Source organism: Manduca sexta, chromosome 17, assembly GCF_014839805.1.
Source record: "Manduca sexta isolate Smith_Timp_Sample1 chromosome 17, JHU_Msex_v1.0, whole genome shotgun sequence".
In the NCBI taxonomy this organism is placed as follows: domain Eukaryota; kingdom Metazoa; phylum Arthropoda; class Insecta; order Lepidoptera; family Sphingidae; genus Manduca; species Manduca sexta.
The window spans coordinates 13,694,844-13,715,978 of record NC_051131.1 but is presented as its reverse complement, the minus strand read 5'-3'; the positions used below and the strand labels follow the sequence as shown (position 1 = coordinate 13,715,978).

The 21,135-nt window shown below is 38.3% G+C and overlaps 2 protein-coding genes across 2 annotated transcripts; one reads left to right on the top strand and one right to left on the bottom strand.

Annotated features, from left to right (window-relative positions):
• Nucleotides 1-882: 882 nt before the first annotated feature.
• Nucleotides 883-4,530, bottom strand: LOC115442566 (dolichyl-diphosphooligosaccharide--protein glycosyltransferase 48 kDa subunit). The gene is given in 8 exon segments (XM_030167626.2): nt 883-1,132; nt 1,509-1,739; nt 2,544-2,705; nt 2,946-3,089; nt 3,380-3,424; nt 3,427-3,624; nt 3,950-4,188; nt 4,281-4,530. Coding segments are annotated over 8 exon segments (1,413 nt in total). The 5' UTR covers nt 4,516-4,530; the 3' UTR covers nt 883-973.
• Nucleotides 4,531-4,612: 82 nt separating this feature from the next.
• LOC115442594 (ARF GTPase-activating protein GIT2) lies at nt 4,613-20,373 on the top strand. The gene is made up of 13 exons (XM_037439565.1): nt 4,613-4,817; nt 4,900-5,033; nt 6,051-6,163; nt 7,097-7,277; nt 7,698-7,828; nt 9,850-9,901; nt 10,096-10,233; nt 12,177-12,249; nt 12,430-12,624; nt 12,774-12,910; nt 13,165-13,647; nt 14,853-15,080; nt 15,200-20,373. Exons 1-13 carry the CDS (start codon nt 4,754-4,756, stop codon nt 15,407-15,409), a joined length of 2,139 nt encoding a protein of 712 aa, XP_037295462.1. The 5' UTR covers nt 4,613-4,753; the 3' UTR covers nt 15,410-20,373.
• The last annotated feature ends 762 nt before the right edge of the window (nt 20,374-21,135 follow it).

Sequence of the window (21,135 nt, the reverse complement as noted above, 5' to 3'; positions counted from 1 at the left end):
ACCACCCAAATTGGTACAACTTGCAGGAATACGGATGGGCACAAAGCCAAGTTGGTTTTTTCTTCACAATGACATCATAATACTTACTGGGACAGTCAAAAATGTAAACACATCACTATAACACACGACACGGACGTTTTTATACAAACAATCGCTATAGGATCGCGCGGTCCCGGTACACGAAGCAAATGGAACACGAGAAACTCAATAAAATCACACTTTTATAATAAATAACGCGACACCAATTCACTGCCTACACAAACCACGTTGATTGTCACGTAGAATTGCACTTTTAACCGATTATGAGAGTTTATTTGGCACTACGATAAATTCTCACCGACGTTTAAATGAAGATATATACACTAAATCCGTGTGTTAATCCATTTTTATTGGGATTATTTTTTACAAAAGCTATGTATGACATGCATGCCATTGCGATTTCAAAACCGTAGCGTTCAAGAACTTACCGGAGTGTCACATCTCGTTTGCGGATGCGTTCATTTTAAGCGACTTACTTTTAATAACTTTTATTTTCAAAATTTCGCATAATACATTTATAATATTGCATTTATTGTAATTCTTTACAGTTACGTGCACTTTAAAGCTTCACTCATAATTTTGCAAGAGCCCTATTACTTTTTTTAATGATTCCCACACGTTACGTATACCGGTAGGTATTCATTGCTCAAACCTGTGGTTCAAACATCGGTGCCCCGCCCACTAGTACAATTTATAGGCTTTCCGTACTTATATAGAGTTGTAATGCTTTTTGCTATAGGCTATCTAGATCTCAGATCTAGGTACATATCGTGGGGTATACGCGTTCGTAAGAGTACGGATCATGTACCTTTTTAATTTTATACACTTCAATTAAAAACAGCATTTAAATTAAAATAACATTTATTTTAAAATTCACGCACAATACACAGAAACTCATACACTAAGACATTCTGCTACATGACTAAAGAACTTCTTATTCACTCTTAGTTTTAGGTGTTTCCTCCTTGTAGTAGAGGAACACGAAGGAGAAGAGGAACACGCCAATCATCATGGAAAAGGCGCTTACGTAGTACGGATACGCACTGGGGATGAACCGCTCGTACTGCGTGTGCTGCAGCGGGCGGACTGACACCTGCGGATACAGTTTATATTAATTATGGAATTTTAGGTTAATCAATAAATGGCTGCTGCCTGAATTAAGGTAAAAACTATTTAACAACTCATCCATGTACAACGTACAGCAGTAATGTTTATTAAGTTGAGAGTGTTATATTTAAATTGGATAAAATATTATCAACAAGGTTTTGCTCGCGACTCCGCTCCCTTAAAAGGATAAAAGAAGCAATAAGCCTATGTTCACGAATTTAAGCATGCTAAGGTAACAAACAAAATAAGTAACAATAACAGAATAACAGTTCAGACTAACAGAATTTACTCATATTAATTACGATAATTATAAAAAAGCATTGCATTATGTTTTATAGTATAATATTTGTTGTAAATCTCACCTGAGTGGTATGATAAAGCCTGGTGTACCCTATCCTGTCATAATCAACCTTGAACTGGTACACGCCCCACACATCCGGCACCTTGAAGATAGCCTCGTACACTCCATTGGGTTGCTTCTGCAGTGTGGTGCGGATGAACGGATCGATACGCACAAACTCCAGCTGCACATCCTTGGCTTCGAATGGCTGCCATTTACCGTTTTTCAGCTCTTCAATTTCAATTCTGTACACCTGTTTTGGATAATATTTTTTTTTATTTATGACTATAAGCAACCCTTTTACGCACGCTAATTCTCCAAAGTTGTAATGCAATTTTTTTTGTACTAGTTTGTACCCCTTCCTGTATTTTTAATGGCAATTTGTTTGATATTTTCGAAATTTCCTTTGGAAGCACTGTATGCCCCACATACCCACACAAAGAAAGCCCTGACTATAAGTATATTACAGAATGACATAAAAGGTATATTGGGTCCTAACTAATCTGCACAATACAAAACCAAATTATACAAATTGAAATGTGTAACCTGGGATGTATGACTAGTTTGATAATGCCTTATGCCACATTGGCCTAAATATTCTTCACACTGGAACACCATGTTTGATTAGCAACAGAAATAGATAAAGCTGTAATATCTACAAAGACATGCTCTAGCATACAAGATATAGTAGAGAATGGGTGTAGTATCCCAAAAGTATGCACTAAATCTGATTACATGTTTGTGTTTATCAGTCTAGATAATAACCTAAAGCGTTATTGAGAACTATGGACCATTTTAGGACTGTTATCAATATATTTTTATTACCTGTAGGTAAATAATTATCAGAAACAAGGTTGGAGAAATTGTGAGTACATCGTTATTTGAGATCTTTCCTGGTGGCAAGATTTTCATTGGCAAAATGTGGGTAGACAAATCTGTATGGTAAAACATCACTACCCTAGGAGGAACCTTTTGCCAAGCACTTTATTTATATTGGCAAATTTTTAAGTTGATATCATTATGAAATATTGTTATTGTAATAAAATTCAATACTTACAACAGTATCCATAATGGTGTAAGTGTTGGAGGAAACCTTCTCCCCTTGGCGGTGGTGGTTAACGTTGCGCACCCGCAGACGGCCGCGTTCGCCAAACGCCCATTGGCTCAGATGTATAGCCAGGAACTTGTTGCCAGACAGGTCTGACTTTAGCTTGTCTCCCTTTGTATAAACAAAATCTTTATTATGAACTGTGCAGGTACAGAATTTAGACAATAGAAAAATTATTTAATGAGTAAGTATGTTAATATACAATTGAAATTAATGAAAGAATGTGTCAATTTATCCAGAAAATAAATATTTTCATGGAAAGAATCAGTTGTATTTTTTACATCAAATGTTTCACAATCATTTCAATCAATTTACAATATTACAATTCATATGCATAATAAATATACTTACATGAACTTTAGACACTGGGGAGCTGAAAGCTTCATCAGAGAAGAAGTAGAGAGACCCACTGAACACAATGCGTGCATTGTTGCGAGCTTGTAAAGCTGCAATCAGGACAGTCTTGCGACCAACAGCATGAGGATATTCTTTAACCTATAAATTAAAAGAAAAGAATTAATACATATTCTAATATGTTTTCTAAGTCACTGAAAATATTCTGCAAAACCTAAGTATTATATAACATATATATTAGGTCAATTACTAATAATATTTATTAATAGTTTATTGTTTGTGATGATGAACAGAATAAACAGTTTTTTAAATTTACCTAATATAGTTTCATTTTGTTATTTTTATAAAAAAAACATAGTGTGTACAGTCAATGACAGGGTAAAGAACAGAAAAAGGCAAATTTATTTATATTTTCAAAATTTATCGCCTACCTGGCTCTTAGGGTTATAGCTGTATGCAGTTGAGTCCGCAGTCAGGGGATTGGCAGCACCAAGCTGTTATCCTTGTCAACAATCAGACCGGTGCCTTCAAACAGGATTGGCTGGGTGTTGTGCTCTCCCACTATCATTGGAGAGCTGATGAGATTCTTGGGAGAGACCACAATCTTCGTATGGTCACCATCATCCGATACATCATAGTTGAAATGGTCAATCACCGCTGCTGACTCTTCATCCATCTGTTGCATTAGAAATGATGAAAATTAAGTGTTGCGATTTTTCAGAATGATGATGATCAAATTTTGTAAGGTTTTGGTAATGGAATATGGAAAATGTAGTTGGAAAATAAGCCTACTACAAATTATGATATCAACTATATATTATAATGGATTTCAGTATAAACACTATTACAAAATTTTGCATACAATATTTAAATCACACAGGCTGGGCTACACCAAAGGGTATTTCGATCCATGGAATAAGTCTCCAGAACTACTACTCGAGCTCCAACAAAAGAGCAAACCGATGTTAATGCTTAACAAATCGATTTTCACATAAACCCACCTCAAATCCGCACTCTGAAGCTATCTCCCTGTAGACATCCCCAGCTGCTGCGTTGCCCGCCATGAGCAAATTGCCGCCATCGTCGATGAACTTGGTGATTGCCTCGCTGTCCACCTGCCCGCCGAACTCCAGCACTGACGGCGCGAACACGATCAGATTCTTGTACAAATACTCGCCATATTTAGACAATACGAGGTTCGCGTCGTCGGCAAGCTTGAACGTTAGGGAATAACCACGATCTGAAATTCATTGAAAGTTTAATTTGGTTCTGTTTTTATATCCACGGCAATTGCTTTTGATGCCGGCATTTTATGTGAGTTTATGACCTTACCTTGCAGAGATTTGAAGAACTGGGAATGTGTTTCTCTGATACTTAGGTTGTCTACAAGCACAAGAGTCTGTTGTACAGTTGCAGCTGAAACAACATACGTTAAAAATCCTAAAATTAAAAAGAATCTCATTTTTGTAATTTCTAAAACAACCTCTTCCACAAATGCAATGACGTGTACGTCAACGATCAGAGCCAATATGTTATTTTTTTTTATTTGACATTGCATAGAACTCATGACACTATCGTTACATCTAACGATAAGTTTACAAAACCAAAGAGAACATTCTATTCTGTGTTTATTTTCTGTGGTTCGATGTAATTATTTTTTATCTGCGACTTCATTATTTTGATTGACGTTTCGTAAAATGGTTTTATTTTTGTATCAAATTCAGGTCGTAGGATTAGTTAAATTAATCTAGTGGTAGATAATTAGGCACAATTATAGAAGTTGGTCTTCCATAATTGTTGATAAAATGATAATATCTCGGTCAAAATTGCGGTCTTCGGTGGAAGTTTGTGCCGATTGCGGGGCATCAGGTCGGAGAGTGGTCCAGTTTATTAAGTTTAATTGATCTTGTGGTTACTGCCGAGTGTTTATGATGTTGTTATGTGGATGCAGATCCATCATGGGCCTCTATCAACCGCGGGCTGTTGCTATGTGCCGAGTGCTGCAGCGTACACAGAAGTATGGGCCGGCATATATCACACGTCAAGTCCCTGAGGCAGGGATCCTGGCCACCGTCACTGCTTGCTGTGAGTGTTTATAACTATTTTAAAACGAATAAATATATTAAAAAAATAAATAAACATACACCATAAAAAATTATGAACTATCAAAACAAACAGCTAATTAGTATACATTGGTAAACTATTTGCAATATTTACAATAGAGTTATCATATGTGTACATTATGGAGTTATCTGAAGATATCTTATCAGTTGGTAGCTAAGCACCAACCTATTTCTTCGATGAAGGCATATATAGTATTATTAATACTTTAATGCTGATATAAAGACTTATTTTTTAACTTTAATATTTTTTTTTAACTTTGTATGTTCAGATATATTAAAATGGCTTCTTTTTGGGATGAAGAAAATATTTAAAATATTAATATTGTTATATATAACCAGTAAAATAATTAAATATCCTGTTTGTGCATATCAACACACATTGTTATTTAACACAACTTCCCTTACCTATGTTTATAAACGGAATTGGTAAATACAATAATATTTAATTTTATGCTCTATAAAAAGTTTAATGTAATAAGTTTCTAATGCTTTAGTGGGTCTTCTAAATATATGCTTTAAGGGAAAAAAATATTTTAGATTTTTTTTTAACTTATGACAATATACAGTATTTTTATCCATTTATAAATTGTGCAATAGACACTAAACATCTTTTATATTTTGAGATTAAAAATATTATATTCAAAAAATCCCTATGGGTTTGTTTTGCTTAAATAAACACCATTGTGAGACTAATTGTATTTTTTTGCTGTAAAAAGGTATTTTACTAAATTGAAACTTCTTGGCAGCTCTGAACATTGTATGTTTCAGTGTGCAGAATGTAATATTAGGTTTCAGAAATATAAGTATTTTAGTATTAAAGTATTTTACTGAAAAATTTGCACCTAGTTTTAATTTATTGAAAAATAAAATGTTGCTCATCTCACTTTGCCTTACAATTGTCAATTCAACTAGATCCTGCTGCTTTATGTCAGTATAAAACATATTCAATTTGTATTAGCTCAAAATTTTGTCAACATAGATGGTGCAAGCACTGACAGCTCAGAATGTGAACTGTATCTGGGAACACTCACTGATGGACACCTCTGCTCCCAAACATCTCAGGAAGAAACCGCAGCCAAAAGATCCTTTACAGTAAGAACATTTTTTTTATTAAATTGACAATTAATATACAGAGAATATGCAAGGTAGATGTGTACAGTTGTTAAAAAATAAGTTCAAATGTGAACCTTGCCTATCTAATTAAATAAAAAGTAGTAAAAAATATTAAATTATACAATAATTGCCTTTTTGCATTATAATATATGTATAAATATTGATTTCTTATGTTTACACGAATGTTAGACAGTGAAATAAAACTATTTTACAATTTTATCACAGTATTTATATTTTAATTAAATCATAACCCAAAAGACTAGCTGCCAGACTTCAAGACACTGTGAGCGCATTATGCGTTGATCGTATTGTCAATAAGTAAAACAATTAAAATTTTATATAAAATGTAGGTAGATATTGTAACATGGACTTTTGGAATGACCAACAACTCAGTCCCTCCCCTGACCATGAAGGCTGCAAAATCTTCGAAACGTCGGGAGAACATTATGACATAAAAAACCATGACAAAAAAAATATTTCAATGTATAAATATTTTTTGATAAATATAGCTTCCTGCTTATGAAAGATATTTCAGACTTAGTTTAAATCAGGAGATTATCTCATTCATCTAAGCTCAAAATGTTTACCTGTTTATAACACTTGTAATGAGATATGCAAAAAGTTAGTCATTGTTTGTGCATGCATACCTTTATGATGAGGATAATGTTAAGTGGAGTAAATCCTGAATTATATTTGGCTGCATATTTATATTTATAAATATTTTAATTAACTATGTTTAGGGAAATGTGTTCAGTCTTAATCATGAGACGAAACACTGGTACAAACACCAAATAAAATTATACATCACTTATAGCTATTGCAATGATACTTGTTCTTATTCCAATACTATTATAGTAAATCCCAGTCTGGGAAAGCATTCGAACACAAGTCGATCATGTGGTAATTCCCCAGTCCCGTGAAGTCTGAGTTCATCCTGGCGAAGCACCTGCGGCTCGCGTATGTATTGCGCGCGAGACGCGACGAGCCCGCGGCCGAGCTGGGCCGACAGCTACACTCTGCCGTGAGGAGCGGCTCCCTCGATACCGCTATGCGTCTGCTCGCGCAGGGGGCTGACCCCAACTATTATAATCAGGTATGATATTCCTAGAAAGCCGTTAGTTTGTGTGATGACCCTAGAGATAAACGGCAGCGTGGAAGGTGCGTCTCGCGTTGTCGTTGACGCTAAGAGCGTTCTGCGGTGTGCGGAAGCTTCTTAGCACCTCTCCACCTCGCTAGGAGACGAGCCGCGCCAGGCGGCACCTCAACTAAGTTCTTCAACTTATCATAACGTCCATGAGAAGGATTTATTTTAATAAATACCATTTAAGTTTGAACAGAGCAGAGTAACCATAGAGGCAGAAATAGATCAATCCTCATTTGGACAGACTATAAATACACAATCACCCAACAATGTATCATCAGTGCTAACCATTGTAAATTACCATCAATTAGTCAAAATTCAAATATAAATTATTTCGTTTGAGTATTTCAATTCACAGTACTTATTTCCTAGGAGAAAGGCTCGACGTGTCTTCACGTCGCGTGTAGAGCGGGGCAGCCCGCACAAGCGGAGTTGCTGGTGGCGTGGGGGGCCGACCCCACAGCCCGGGACCATGCCGGGAACACGCCCTCGGAGTGTGCTAGGTCAGTGACAAGACATTGAGTCATTGTCTAGTTTTATAGAAGATTTCTTTGATTTTTAGCTTTAATATGGCATAATAATTTAGCAAAAGAAACAATCTGGAGGACGCAAACTTTTGGTGGATTTAAGACAAGTCTACAATATTATAGTTGCGGCATTTTTAGTGGCAGAAGGTAAATAATCCCAAGGAACGGATTTGTCACCTAGACATATAAAATGGAATATGTATAACCTTATCTCGCTGGACAACTTATTTATTGGGCAGTATTCACCTCGTCTTGAAAAAAGTTCAAAAGATAAAAATACATAACAATTGTCAAAGCGTGAACAAAAGCCAAACTTCGCGATATTACAATAATTGTCAAATGTAATGTGTATGTGTAGATTGTCCTTGTGTTTTTATTAACGAGCTTCGCAGGCCGGCGGCCAGTGTAGTAATAAGCGTACAGTAACACAATTACAACACAACACGTAATGTCTCGTTGGCGTTCAGCCAGAATACAAACGTTCAGCTGATTCGCGGTTCATATCACCGCTTGTATAATAAAGAAGTCATGTTTATATAGTGTATAGTCAGTTAGTATTTACTTTGAAGAGGTCAATCTCCGGAATTACTTAATAAATTGCAAAAAGTTATAGTACAAAGCTATGGTATCGTTAAGTAAGATTGACTACTTTTAGAGTTGATATTTTTATGTATTAGTTTTAGCCGAAATGCAAGCAATAAATAATAGTAAACAAATCAAGTAATTTACTAATTTACTTGTAAGAACACACAAACCAGCAACATGCACAGTCCTCAATGTATTTGTTTGTATTACATTGAAATAGAACAGATTGCGAACTGTTCCTGACGCTTTGCAGTCACCCATATTGTAGTTAATTAATTCCGACACGGGATTGGGTGAGTAACGCTGTGTGGGGACTTGCAATAAATTATATCGTTGTTATCTGATGGAAGGGTTGTCGCTTTCAATTGGGGACAAGTGTGATTCATAAATCGGGGTTGAAGGACCAAAAGTTGAGTTTTAGTGATCCATTCTGAAAGGTTCTATTGTTAAATCTTCGCTGTTTATTAGTAAATATAACTGAAGACTATCTTTTGAACTGTAATATTATGTTACAAATAATAAACGTAATTTTCACGATATGTGGGTATGGCGAATATCGTAACAAATGGCGAAATAAATATAAATATTGGGATACGATTACAGAGCCCTCGGTGTGCAAACTTAACTTGAACTTCATTTTATTTTATAGCCAAAAATGAAACCAGTATCAAGTAGATCACCTGCATCACATGGGTGTAGTAACTATGACTATTTTTTTAAAATCTGGGTCATACAAATGATTACGTAAAGAATAAAACGTCTAAACATGCATCAAATTTCCATACACGCATTCTATCTCAATAAGGAGAGATATCCATTCACACATTTCCGTCGACACCTCCGAAGGTGTCGTATTTGGTGTGACAAGGTTTTTAAAAGCGCCCACGACGTGTAGATACGTCGCCGTTACAAATAGTTTTGTGAACATGTTACATTAATGATATGAGTCATGGTATAAACTAATTAATTTCGACTGAGGTATTATTTTATTATTGTATATTATAGACTACTTTTGATTAAATTTAAATTAAAAATAGCTTGAAATATAACTAGGTAGACAATTATTTATTGTTGTATAATATAGCACCTAACTCTTGTGTTATCCATGACTTGAACATAGGTCAGTCATACCCAAAATTCCCAGCCCAAAGAGGTCACTGACAACTCTACCTATAAGTAGTTGTAGCTAACAACTGTTAACATCTCCCTTCTATTATGTATGTATGTATGACTTTTATTATTTCTTAAGTTTATACGCTGGTCATTTTGGAATTTTAGGGTTGTTAACTAACGGTCAAATTTGACTGATGTTTTGGTCGCCAGAACTACCAGAGCAAACAACGTGTGTTTATACATTGTAGTAAATCATGGTATCCTTAAAAATACCCAAATATGACTGCATACACCGGCAGACAAGGCGGGCACGTGGAGCTGGCGGAGCGCGTGACGGAGCTGGTGTACGAGGCGACGGACCGGCTGATCTACTTCCTGACGGGCGAGCGGCCCGAGCACGCGGCGGGCCGACACTACGTCGTGCGCGCGCGCACGGCACGCACGAGATGACCGACGTCGCCAAGGCCGCCAGGGGCAAGCTGCAGCTGGTGAGTCCACTCACGGGAGATACTGTGGCGGGGCGGGCTGAACACCTTGTGTACGAGGCGACGGACCGGCTGATCTACTTCCTGACGGGCGAGCGGCCCGAGCACGCGGCGGGCCGACACTACGTCGTGCCGCGCGCGCACGGCACGCACGAGATGACCGACGTCGCCAAGGCCGCCAGGGGCAAGCTGCAGCTGGTGAGTCCACTCACGGGAGATACTGTGGCGGGGCGGGCTGAACACCTTGTGTACGAGGCGACGGACCGGCTGATCTACTTCCTGACGGGCGAGCGGCCCGAGCACGCGGCGGGCCGACACTACGTCGTGCCGCGCGCGCACGGCACGCACGAGATGACCGACGTCGCCAAGGCCGCCAGGGGCAAGCTGCAGCTGGTGAGTCCACTCACGGGAGATACGTGTGGCGGGGCGGGCTGAACACCTTGTGTACGAGGCGACGGACCGGCTGATCTACTTCCTGACGGGCGAGCGGCCCGAGCACGCGGCGGGCCGACACTACGTCGTGCCGCGCGCGCACGGCACGCACGAGATGACCGACGTCGCCAAGGCCGCCAGGGGCAAGCTGCAGCTGGTGAGTCCACTCACGGGAGATACTGTGGCGGGGCGGGCTGAACACCTTGTGTACGAGGCGACGGACCGGCTGATCTACTTCCTGACGGGCGAGCGGCCCGAGCACGCGGCGGGCCGACACTACGTCGTGCCGCGCAGCGCACGGCACGCACGAGATGACCGACGTCGCCAAGGCCGCCAGGGGCAAGCTGCAGCTGGTGAGTCCACTCACGGGAGATACTGTGGCGGGGCGGGCTGAACACCTTGTGTACGAGGCGACGGACCGGCTGATCTACTTCCTGACGGGCGAGCGGCCCGAGCACGCGGCGGGCCGACACTACGTCGTGCCGCGCAGCGCACGGCACGCACGAGATGACCGACGTCGCCAAGGCCGCCAGGGGCAAGCTGCAGCTGGTGAGTCCACTCACGGGAGATACTGTGGCGGGGCGGGCTGAACACCTTGTGTACGAGGCGACGGACCGGCTGATCTACTTCCTGACGGGCGAGCGGCCCGAGCACGCGGCGGGCCGACACTACGTCGTGCCGCGCGCACGGCACGCACGAGATGACCGACGTCGCCAAGGCCGCCAGGGGCAAGCTGCAGCTGGTGAGTCCACTCACGGGAGATACTGTGGCGGGGCGGGCTGAACACCTTGTGTACGAGGCGACGGACCGGCTGATCTACTTCCTGACGGGCGAGCGGCCCGAGCACGCGGCGGGCCGACACTACGTCGTGCCGCGCGCACGGCACGCACGAGATGACCGACGTCGCCAAGGCCGCCAGGGGCAAGCTGCAGCTGGTGAGTCCACTCACGGGAGATACTGTGGCGGGGCGGGCTGAACACCTTGTGTACGAGGCGACGGACCGGCTGATCTACTTCCTGACGGGCGAGCGGCGGTGGTCCAATCCGGGTGGATATTAAATATATTCTACCACTAGCAAATGCCACTATGCCATAGAAGACTCGTTCTTTATTTGAATTACTTATTCGTATGAAAAGCTAAGCTGTCACCTAACATCGATTTTCTGTGAGACCACCATATTACCTGAATACAGATAGACCATTTATGCTGTAAACAAAACGTCCGTGGGTGATGGTGACGCCTTCTCTATACGATTATAATAAGAATAACATCCATATTACATAATTTTTCTTTGTTTCCACGTCTTACAGTTGCAGTCTAGACGTGCTAAATATAATATACGCAGTACGTCATTAGACGTCCGGAAGTGCCGACCGCCCTCATTAGAACTTCCTCTACACTTCTGGAGTTGCTCGCGGATATAGTTTATTTATAACCACACAATATTTAGTCTAGTGTATTCAAAGTTGTTTGTTATTTTTTATAAATTCATGGTGCAGTAAAAACTTTGTATGATTTATAGGGAGAAATTCTCCAGCAATTTTAAGTTAAATCCTTTTTTTAATATGTACAGAGTAATTTTTTTTGTAATTTCTGGTTAAATCTTTTACTATAATTTTAATAGTTTAAACTTGGTTTTTAAATATCCTTAGGGGTATTGGACGAATAAATTTTATGTACTATATCAACTGTATTATGTTTGTTAACAGCTACCAAATCATCTGTTCGAAGAGCTAGTTATGGACATATATGATGAAATCGATCGTCGGGAAACTGAAGCGAGTGAGTATTCATACATGGAACACACAAGTGTCACAATATTATTATATACACTAGTATATAAAGCGTGTAATATACTTTTTTTATACACTGAAAAAATGCAATCAAAAGATTTGTTTTTTATTTTCTTTAGGCGACACTTTGTACTGTTTATACCTTTATATATTTTGAAATATATCTCAGTATGGCAGACGAGCGCGACTGGTCTAGAGCGGAGCGGCGTGGTGTTCCTCCCGGTGAACCCGGCGCTGTCGGCCCCGCGGAACCAGGGCCGCCAGAAGCTGGCCAGACTCTCCACCGCCGAGATGGCTACGTTGCTACGAGATGTGCTCGTGGACGCCACCAGACGGCAGCACATTGCCACGCTGCAGCCTAGAGGTAAACTTTCTGCTTGGAGTTATCTTGCATACCTGTCGATCTCCACAGGGTATTGACATTTAGTATGCAACCAAGTATCAAAACTTTGCGCAATTAGTTCTGTATTATGCGTAAAAATGTGTATTTCCAAGTTTTACATCCCTTCTCAGCATTAACGGGTCCGCTGAACCCGCTGCTGTCCGCGAGCCATCTGAAGCACATCTCGCAGATGTCTGACGACGAGCCGCTGTACGACTCCGTCGCGTCCGATGAAGACTACGCCGCACTAGCACCTGTAGACCTTGATGTGAGTACTAAAGAGAAAGGTTTTCAAACTAATTTTGACTTTTCGTTACAAGAGGTAGGTAGAAAATATTTCAAAGATTTTTAAGTGAATTTGAATTTGTTTCTAGATACTAGAGATTGTGGAAATGTCGCGAACATCGAAGTTTTAGTTTAATATAATGTCTAAAATATATAAATTATAATTTGCCCATATTTGGTCCTTCGAGCCCAGTATATATTGAATGATAAAACATACAATAATGATTCGTTTTACAGATGCACGGGCTAATCCCACGGCCCGGTGAGACAGTGTCTTCCATGTACAACCCGTCCCTGCCTCTGGAGCTGACCCTCGCAGCCGAGCTCCGCCACACGCAATCACCAACCTTCCCACAGCCAGAGAAGAAAGACGAGATAGAAACACTCAAGCGAGAGCTACACGATAAAGATTCAACGATAACGGAGCTGAAAAATCAATTGAAAAACCTTCAGACCATAGTGGAACAGCTGACCAAAGAGAACAGCGTGTTAAAGACGAACAGCATAGACGATGATCAGAGTATAACCTCGCAGTTGTCGACGACTGACGGGTCGTGCGCCCTCGAGTACAAAGGGCAGGAGCGAGGCAAGAGTCTCGAGACAGAGCAAATGACCCGCGCGGAGGAGGCGGACCTCCGGCTGAAGGGGGCGCCGCGACCGGTCAGTATGTATGAGACTAGGGAGGGACCAAAGAATAACTGGCAGGTTACTAAACACCAGGTACTTACTAATCTCTATTAATTTACTAACGCGTGTTGCGCTTGACATGTCACAATTAAAAATATTTTACTAATTTATATTTTTTTATGTTTTACAATCTCAGTATTATTAACAAAAAAGTGTATTTATTATAAAGTATTTCAGCTTCAATTTTAATGTTTCACATGACAGTGTTGCCAATACTACTATTGTATATTGTAAGAGGATTTTATAAAGTGTAAACAATTTTTTTCTATTTCTTGTCAAGCGCGACATTATTACTACTTTTAGAAATTACAGTAGATTTACAAAAAGTAAACAAAACTAAATTCGGTGTTGTCATTTAAATATTAGAAAATATAGCGTAATGTTTATCAAATTGAAATTAGTCTATATTTTGGTGGCCATTGTATCTATAACACCTTATTCATTACTAACCTTTGTAGTTACTTTGTCGTAGACAACTAAATTATGAAAAAAAAAATAACCCATTTGGAGTATGGATTATTATAAAAATATCTACAAAAATAACTGTGAAGATATTTTTAGATATTGGTATTTATTGAAATATTTAGTATACAGGATGTTGCAAAAATTTGGGATTCAATTTAACCACAAATGAGGGGTAGAGGTATAGGGTATAGGGTAATTATTAAGAGAAAAAGGCATAAAAGTAATAATTGATATCTTGGAAATATTTACTATATTTGATTGTAGTAAAATTTACCTGCAGGATATAGGTCGATTACCGAGAGCTAGCGTGTACAATACATTCACAACCAGCATGTGTAGGTTTTGCCACTGAACATACTTCAGTCGCTATGATGGCGCCCTGCTTATAAAAACAAAGACAAAATATAGCATGATGTTTTGTTGATATCTATCTGTTCTTTCAATTATAATAATATGAAACATGTTATTTTACATACTGTGTCAAATTGTTACGGTGTAACGGTGTAAGTACTGTGAACGTGTTAGCTTCCGTTAATTGGGTTATGTCTACAATTCGTACTTGTATGATTGATATTGTTACACAGCAATAGTTTAGGTGCTTTTCTGTGTACTATATTTTACCTATTTAATCAAACATATCAAATAAAGCTTGATATATTTTTATGGTATTAGAAAAATGCGATGGTTACTAAATGATGTCATGTAATTGTGTAATACACATTATTAATCCAAAGTAATAATAATTTATTTCACGCAATTACGGTGTATTTCAGCTAACCACACTATCAAGTCTTGATCGATCGCTCACACAAAGCGTGCTAGAAGGCGGATCGGGAGCGGACGCTCTCCCCAGCGCGGAAATGGTTCACAGACGAGCGGAGGGGGTGACCCGCGCCATCCAGGAGCTGTGGGCCGCCGCCCGCGAACAGCACCCGCGCCTGCCTGAACGAGGGGAGGCTATCCGCCATGCCGTCAGGTCGCTGCTAGCGCTCTTCCCACAGGTAAGATATTGATAATATCAATGAGAACTTAATTGAGGGATTAACAGCTGGAGACCTGGAAGTTTTGGAATAAATATTTCTATTTAAAGAATGATTTTTATGATCCGTGTTGTTCACAGACGTGTTCAGAGCCGGCCTTATCGCAAGTGGTGTCTCAGCTCCGCACGGCGAGCGCGTCGGTGGTGGCGGCGTGCGGCGGGGGCGCGGGGGCGGCGGGCGCGGCGGGCGCGGGGGGCGCGGGGCCGGTGCGGCTGCACGAGGTGCGCGCGGCGGCGTACGACCTGGCGAAGGCGACCAAGCTGCTCGTGACGCACTTCCAGGACTCCTAGCGACCGCACACGCCGCTGCCCGCGCGCCGCACGCACTACACGTACTGACGGTCGCACATCCGAGACGCCTGGACCAAACTATTGAACTTACGTTCGCAAGTTTAATCCTTAGTCGGTGCGTCTGGGACATGTTAAGAACACTTTTGTACCTACCCTCGATCCCTATATCCCACACTTCTATGCAAAAAAAACCTTCCCATAAAACTATAGAACCAACTCTGATACTAAAAATATCGCAAAATCATAAAATTCTTAAGTGTAATTTAAGGACCCTACCGTGATATCCTGATCGACATAAACATCTCTTGTAGTAAGACCCACTACCTCCTTATCCCTCTAAACCAGTGTTGTGTTCGAAGTGTCGCGGTGGCGTGAACTAAATGTGATGCTTTAGCAGTGCCTGGGCTTATTAAGCCTTACGTGTATACAGTCAAATTGTTTTGCGACCAACGCCTTTGGAGTTACGGACATTATATTTATAGGTTTTAGATTAAGGTTATTAAAAGTATTTTTATGTTAGAACAATGGAATGAAGAAACCCTATAAGTGTATTAAGAATTTTTTATGGACAGTAGTCCATAAAAATTCAGAGAATTCAATAGAATTCTTTCCATTCATATATATGTGTAAGCTTTTAGATATAAAACGGTAAAATTATTTGACCGTATTAATTCTACACAATCTAATCTTCCAACCATTGTACAATATAACTCAGTCTAACTTGGCAACACTGCATCAAATAGAAGTTATACCTGTCTAAAGAATACTTTTGCTGAATGACATATACCTTATCTTTACCACAATTATATGAAATAGGAAGTGTGTTGGAAGGTTGGGTATGGATAGAAGGTTATAAGTTATTAAGTTGTCTTCATACGTTAATTTCGTCGAGTCTTCCTTTAATCGGTTGTAGTTGTCGCAGCTGAGGTTTTACAACTAATTTTAAATATTACGGTGAGTATTATTTATGACATTAATAATTTATATGTTGTTATAATTATGTTTAATAGGGTAAACTTTTGTATGCTTTAATTGTGAGACAACAATATTAACAAACAAAGGAAAAATATTGGATTGCTACTAATTAATGTTAATTTTTCAAAAACAGATTAAAGAAATGTTTTTTAACATGTAGAAACAATCAGGCAATTTAAAGAAAAGATTTTTAAAGTATACAATTTTCAATTATCTTAGAACGATATAAATATTGTTGTGAAATAATTATAATTAAGTAATTGTTATTATTAACAGTAAATTAATTCAGTTATTACTTTGATCTCTCGATTTCTTTTTTAATTTTAATCGCTTTGAATAGTGTATAGTTTTCATATACATGTATAAGTTATTGCAGAAACAAAATTCTACATATTTTTCACTTCAATTGAATTCATTTACTATTGGTGTAAATGCACCACTTCTGTGTAACACCCTGTAAACATTATTATCAATTATTTCAAATCATCCAAGAATACAAAATAAATTGCTATTGAAGAAATACCTATGGGGGCGTTCAAGTATTATGTGACGCAATTTTCGAATATTTTTGAATAAAATCGAAGTAACTACCAACCGAGGGGTTCTCCGCAAATCGTAAACGAAAAGGATTGCCAACTTTGAGAAAAATTAATTCCCTATTTTTTTTTTATTAAAATTAAAAACCAATGTTACGTAACGCCTTGTACGAACCCCTCTCTCTCTCTCTCTCTGTAACACATTGTAATGTGTTACAAGACTCCCTCCTCCCCCCCAGATTGAACTATGATACTTGAACGCCCCTTATCGTGATCAAGCGAATCAGTATGATAGAATGCATTGAAAAGATCTACACACAAGCATCATTTACTGTGTAAAATTTACAGCACCTTTTATTTGTTTTTACTATTATAGTGTTTAAATATAAATTTTTATGACTATAAAAGAAACGTTCCTGCCCAGGATTTCATTTAATAGTATGATAGGTATTTTAATTCTAATTATGTAATTTAATGATGTATGTTGGTGTATTGCAGCCTTCATGTATGTTTGCATAGTACCTGCGTGGCGACAACCGAGTGTTTTGGTACGCCACTTAGTAACATGTGTTTGTATTATTTTATAACAAGAGTGGATCCAAGAAGATAGAGAAAGAGAAGCAGTAGTATCGCCTTATATAGGTATTTAGGTAAATAACTAACTTTTAGATACATTAATGACAAAGAAAGATGATAACATTGTCTCTTAACTTTACCCTATTTTGTTTATACAGGGTGAGTTATTTTACTTGGATTTTCTTTGTATGTCCCGATCGTCTTCTGGACCCATTGTTGTGGGTTGTGTAAAGACATAAGTATTATAAATAGATTAAACTCGTTACACTTGACATTACGCGTATGTTGAGCATACATGTGCCATGCCGCGGGGCGACGTCAATTCATACGTTCAAATTGGTGTAACCAAAGCTTTCTTTTTAAGTCGATATATAATTACGGTCACGCGGTTCGGAAATCGGGATAAACCTGTTATTGTATTTAAGTTTACTCAATTTAGCTTAGAGGATGTTTTCTAGTACCATTATCTCAAGACCCCTCTAATAAATCTTTTAAAATATATAATATATGGTCGAAACCCTATTAGATTTAAAGTTTTAAACCATTTTCAATTTTTTTGGCTAGGAATAATGTAAGTTTATATCGAATCGTGTGGCTGTACGTAACAGTGTCACAAATCTGCATTTTCTCTACCTAATACCGTGTCATTCCATTGAATGTGTTCTTCTTGTATAATATTTTTCATAGACGAATAATTAGATTTGGGTTTAGTATTATATTTCAATTTCACGGTGAATCTGACCACATACAACTGGATATTATAAAAATAATCAGGTTTTATATCGTGTTATACATTTGGTAATCCAATGTGGTGTGATTTGAATTAGAAGTTAATGAAAATGCTTTATGATATTGAAGAACAAATTTCTAAAGTCGCAAATTAATAGTAGTAATGGTGTGTGGTCAACTTTAAGCACATAGCATAACATAAGTATAGGATGTATTATTTTTACGAATTCACTTCACAGGAATTAGAATTGATCGCAGAACACGAGCTCAGTGCTCTGATATACACTGGATTTTTATATAAAAGAAATTGTGCCTAATTATGTACATTTGTTGACGGTACATAGATGAGACGCGTCACTGATGTTAAATATGTCGGATATCAGCAGATACGATGCGGATAGGATGTGCGAGTGATGCGGATATTTGTATACAATTTTAAAACAATATTCTGAGGATTATATTGCATTCATAGTTAATTAGGAATAAAGATAACAGTTCTAAATTTTTACTAAAATACTTTGTATAAGCATTGATATCCGCATTGCTTTCATACTCCAAATGCAGATACAGATATAGCCTCTGGTATCCGCATAGTAATTTATATCCGCGTTTTGACATATTTAACATTCTTGATAATACACTGGCGGGCAAATAAACCAAGTCGCTACAAATTGTTAATATGGGAAATATTTCCCATTAACAATAATCTTGCATAAGTTTTTCCTGATTATCCAAAATTACCAGTAATTTATTAAGTTTAAGAGAATTCGATACATTTTTAAGGTAACAGACTTGGTTTATTCGCCCCTTAGTGTCATCAGTTGTGTAGATTTTATATGAACGTTTCATAATAATATTATATATAACGTTGTTAGTTGTTAGGCTACGGCTAGTTGATATGATGTGAATTTTATTATTAATGTGGTTATTGAGACGGCGGATCTTCTGTTAATTAATTACTCCAAATCAATTCTTCCTTTAAAAGTTGATTTCTTTAAACTTTTCCTACTTTTAATGAAAAGAATAAGGCTATAAAAATACCTCATCTGTTAACATGTCAAAAAAACATCATTCTTATTGGTCCATTTTCACTATTAACTGAGGGTAGCCGTTAAGATCGGTTTTAGGAAACGGCGGTAAATAAATAAGCATTTAAACGTCTAGTACCGTTGATGTAATTCTGACAAACGAAAAAATATCCCAATTTATATCCGAAAAAATATTGATGTACTCTATTATAATTGCTTGTTGGGTTTACTGCCAGCTATTTTTGCAACCCTCTTCCTGTCAACCCCCCACCCCTCCCCTCCGGATCCGCCGTTAGTGTATCGTAACGGTATGTGTTGCTTGCGTACAGTATATAATGTCGGTAATGCATACGGAGTATATATTGTGATCATTTTATGTGCCAATGTTTATGTAAAAGACGTAGTATTAAAGGGCGGCGCGATGGAGACGATCCTGTTTCTATACTGTGGCTTTTTACACGCTCCTCACTTGCTATGGGTATGACGTGCCAACATATTTAATTAAATGATTTTGATGATGAGTATGTATAATTCACGTTACGTCATTGATTAATGATGATTTTGAGAAAATATTTACTTGCTGTGGATTATCAGCATCATTTGTGGTATTCATTATTGGAGATCCAAGAAGATGATGACATCTTCTAAAATATATGACTATTATGAAATAATTGGTATGCTTTGCTATTTATAATGGGTCATTGTAAACTGGATACGCGATGACGTATGAAAACACCCTACACTGATTTCATTTTGTAGATATAGTTTGATGTTTCTTGAGTTTTTTTTTTTCAACATGGACGTCTGGCCTTTCCGCCTATGCATAGTCTAACAAAAATGTCTGAATATGAATAATAAATAATTAATTGTTGCTATAAAATTTTTGTTTTAGAAATGTGTTGGCACGGTATAATCCCTGGAAATAGATATAGAGAATATACTTGTACAATAGATGATTATATAAATAGATAGCTATATAAATTGTATTACATTTTGTACATAAGCCGGCGCCAGCGCTTTTTGAAGTACCTACACAGAAACAGGATGGAGGAATCGTAAGGGATTTATTGAAGTTAATAACGTTTAAAATGATTAATAAAATTTATTAATTTTGAAATCAGTATTTTGTTTTAATAATTGCCAGAAAAGGTAAACGCGGTGGTGAAATCATTTACAGCCTCAACAAAATAGCTCTGCGAAATCTAATTATATTCTTAAACCAGCAACGTAACATGATGATGGACAGTAATATATATATTTTTATTGGCGAAGTGTCCCCACTGCACCTGATGGTAAGTGAAGGGGGTTGCAATAGAATATCGATTAACGAGAGATGATTAGCCCTCGACAATTGTCACAATTATGCCTCTTGGAGCCGGATATGCACATATAGCGGATATATGTAAAATAACGTCATAGTCCCTGAAAACCATAAAACCGCCTCGGAAAAGAATATACAGTTCTCTACAAACACTAAGACGTGTAGACTATACATATTATTAACATGATAATGTTACCTACATAAAATCCTTTTCAACTTCAAAATAATGAAGTGCATTATAGGGCACATGCATAATCGTGTAACGCGCTCATTCGACCAGCGAGTGGGTGTGCGCGACCCCTGCCCCGCAACAACTGCGTAGTAAGTAACTGTGCATACATGACCTTCCTTGCCTCATGCATATGTAACAACTCGTGGTTTGTGCGTAATGTGGGGTCCGGGAGTCGTGGAAATGGATAACGTCTAGAATACAATGAAAATACTTGAAAAGCGTGTTGCAGAAAGGTTTTCTTGTAGAAGAAACAACTCAATTACCATCTATTGTGAAAAGCTATTTCTGCTTGAATTAGATTCACTAGTTGCTAGACATCATGGAATCAC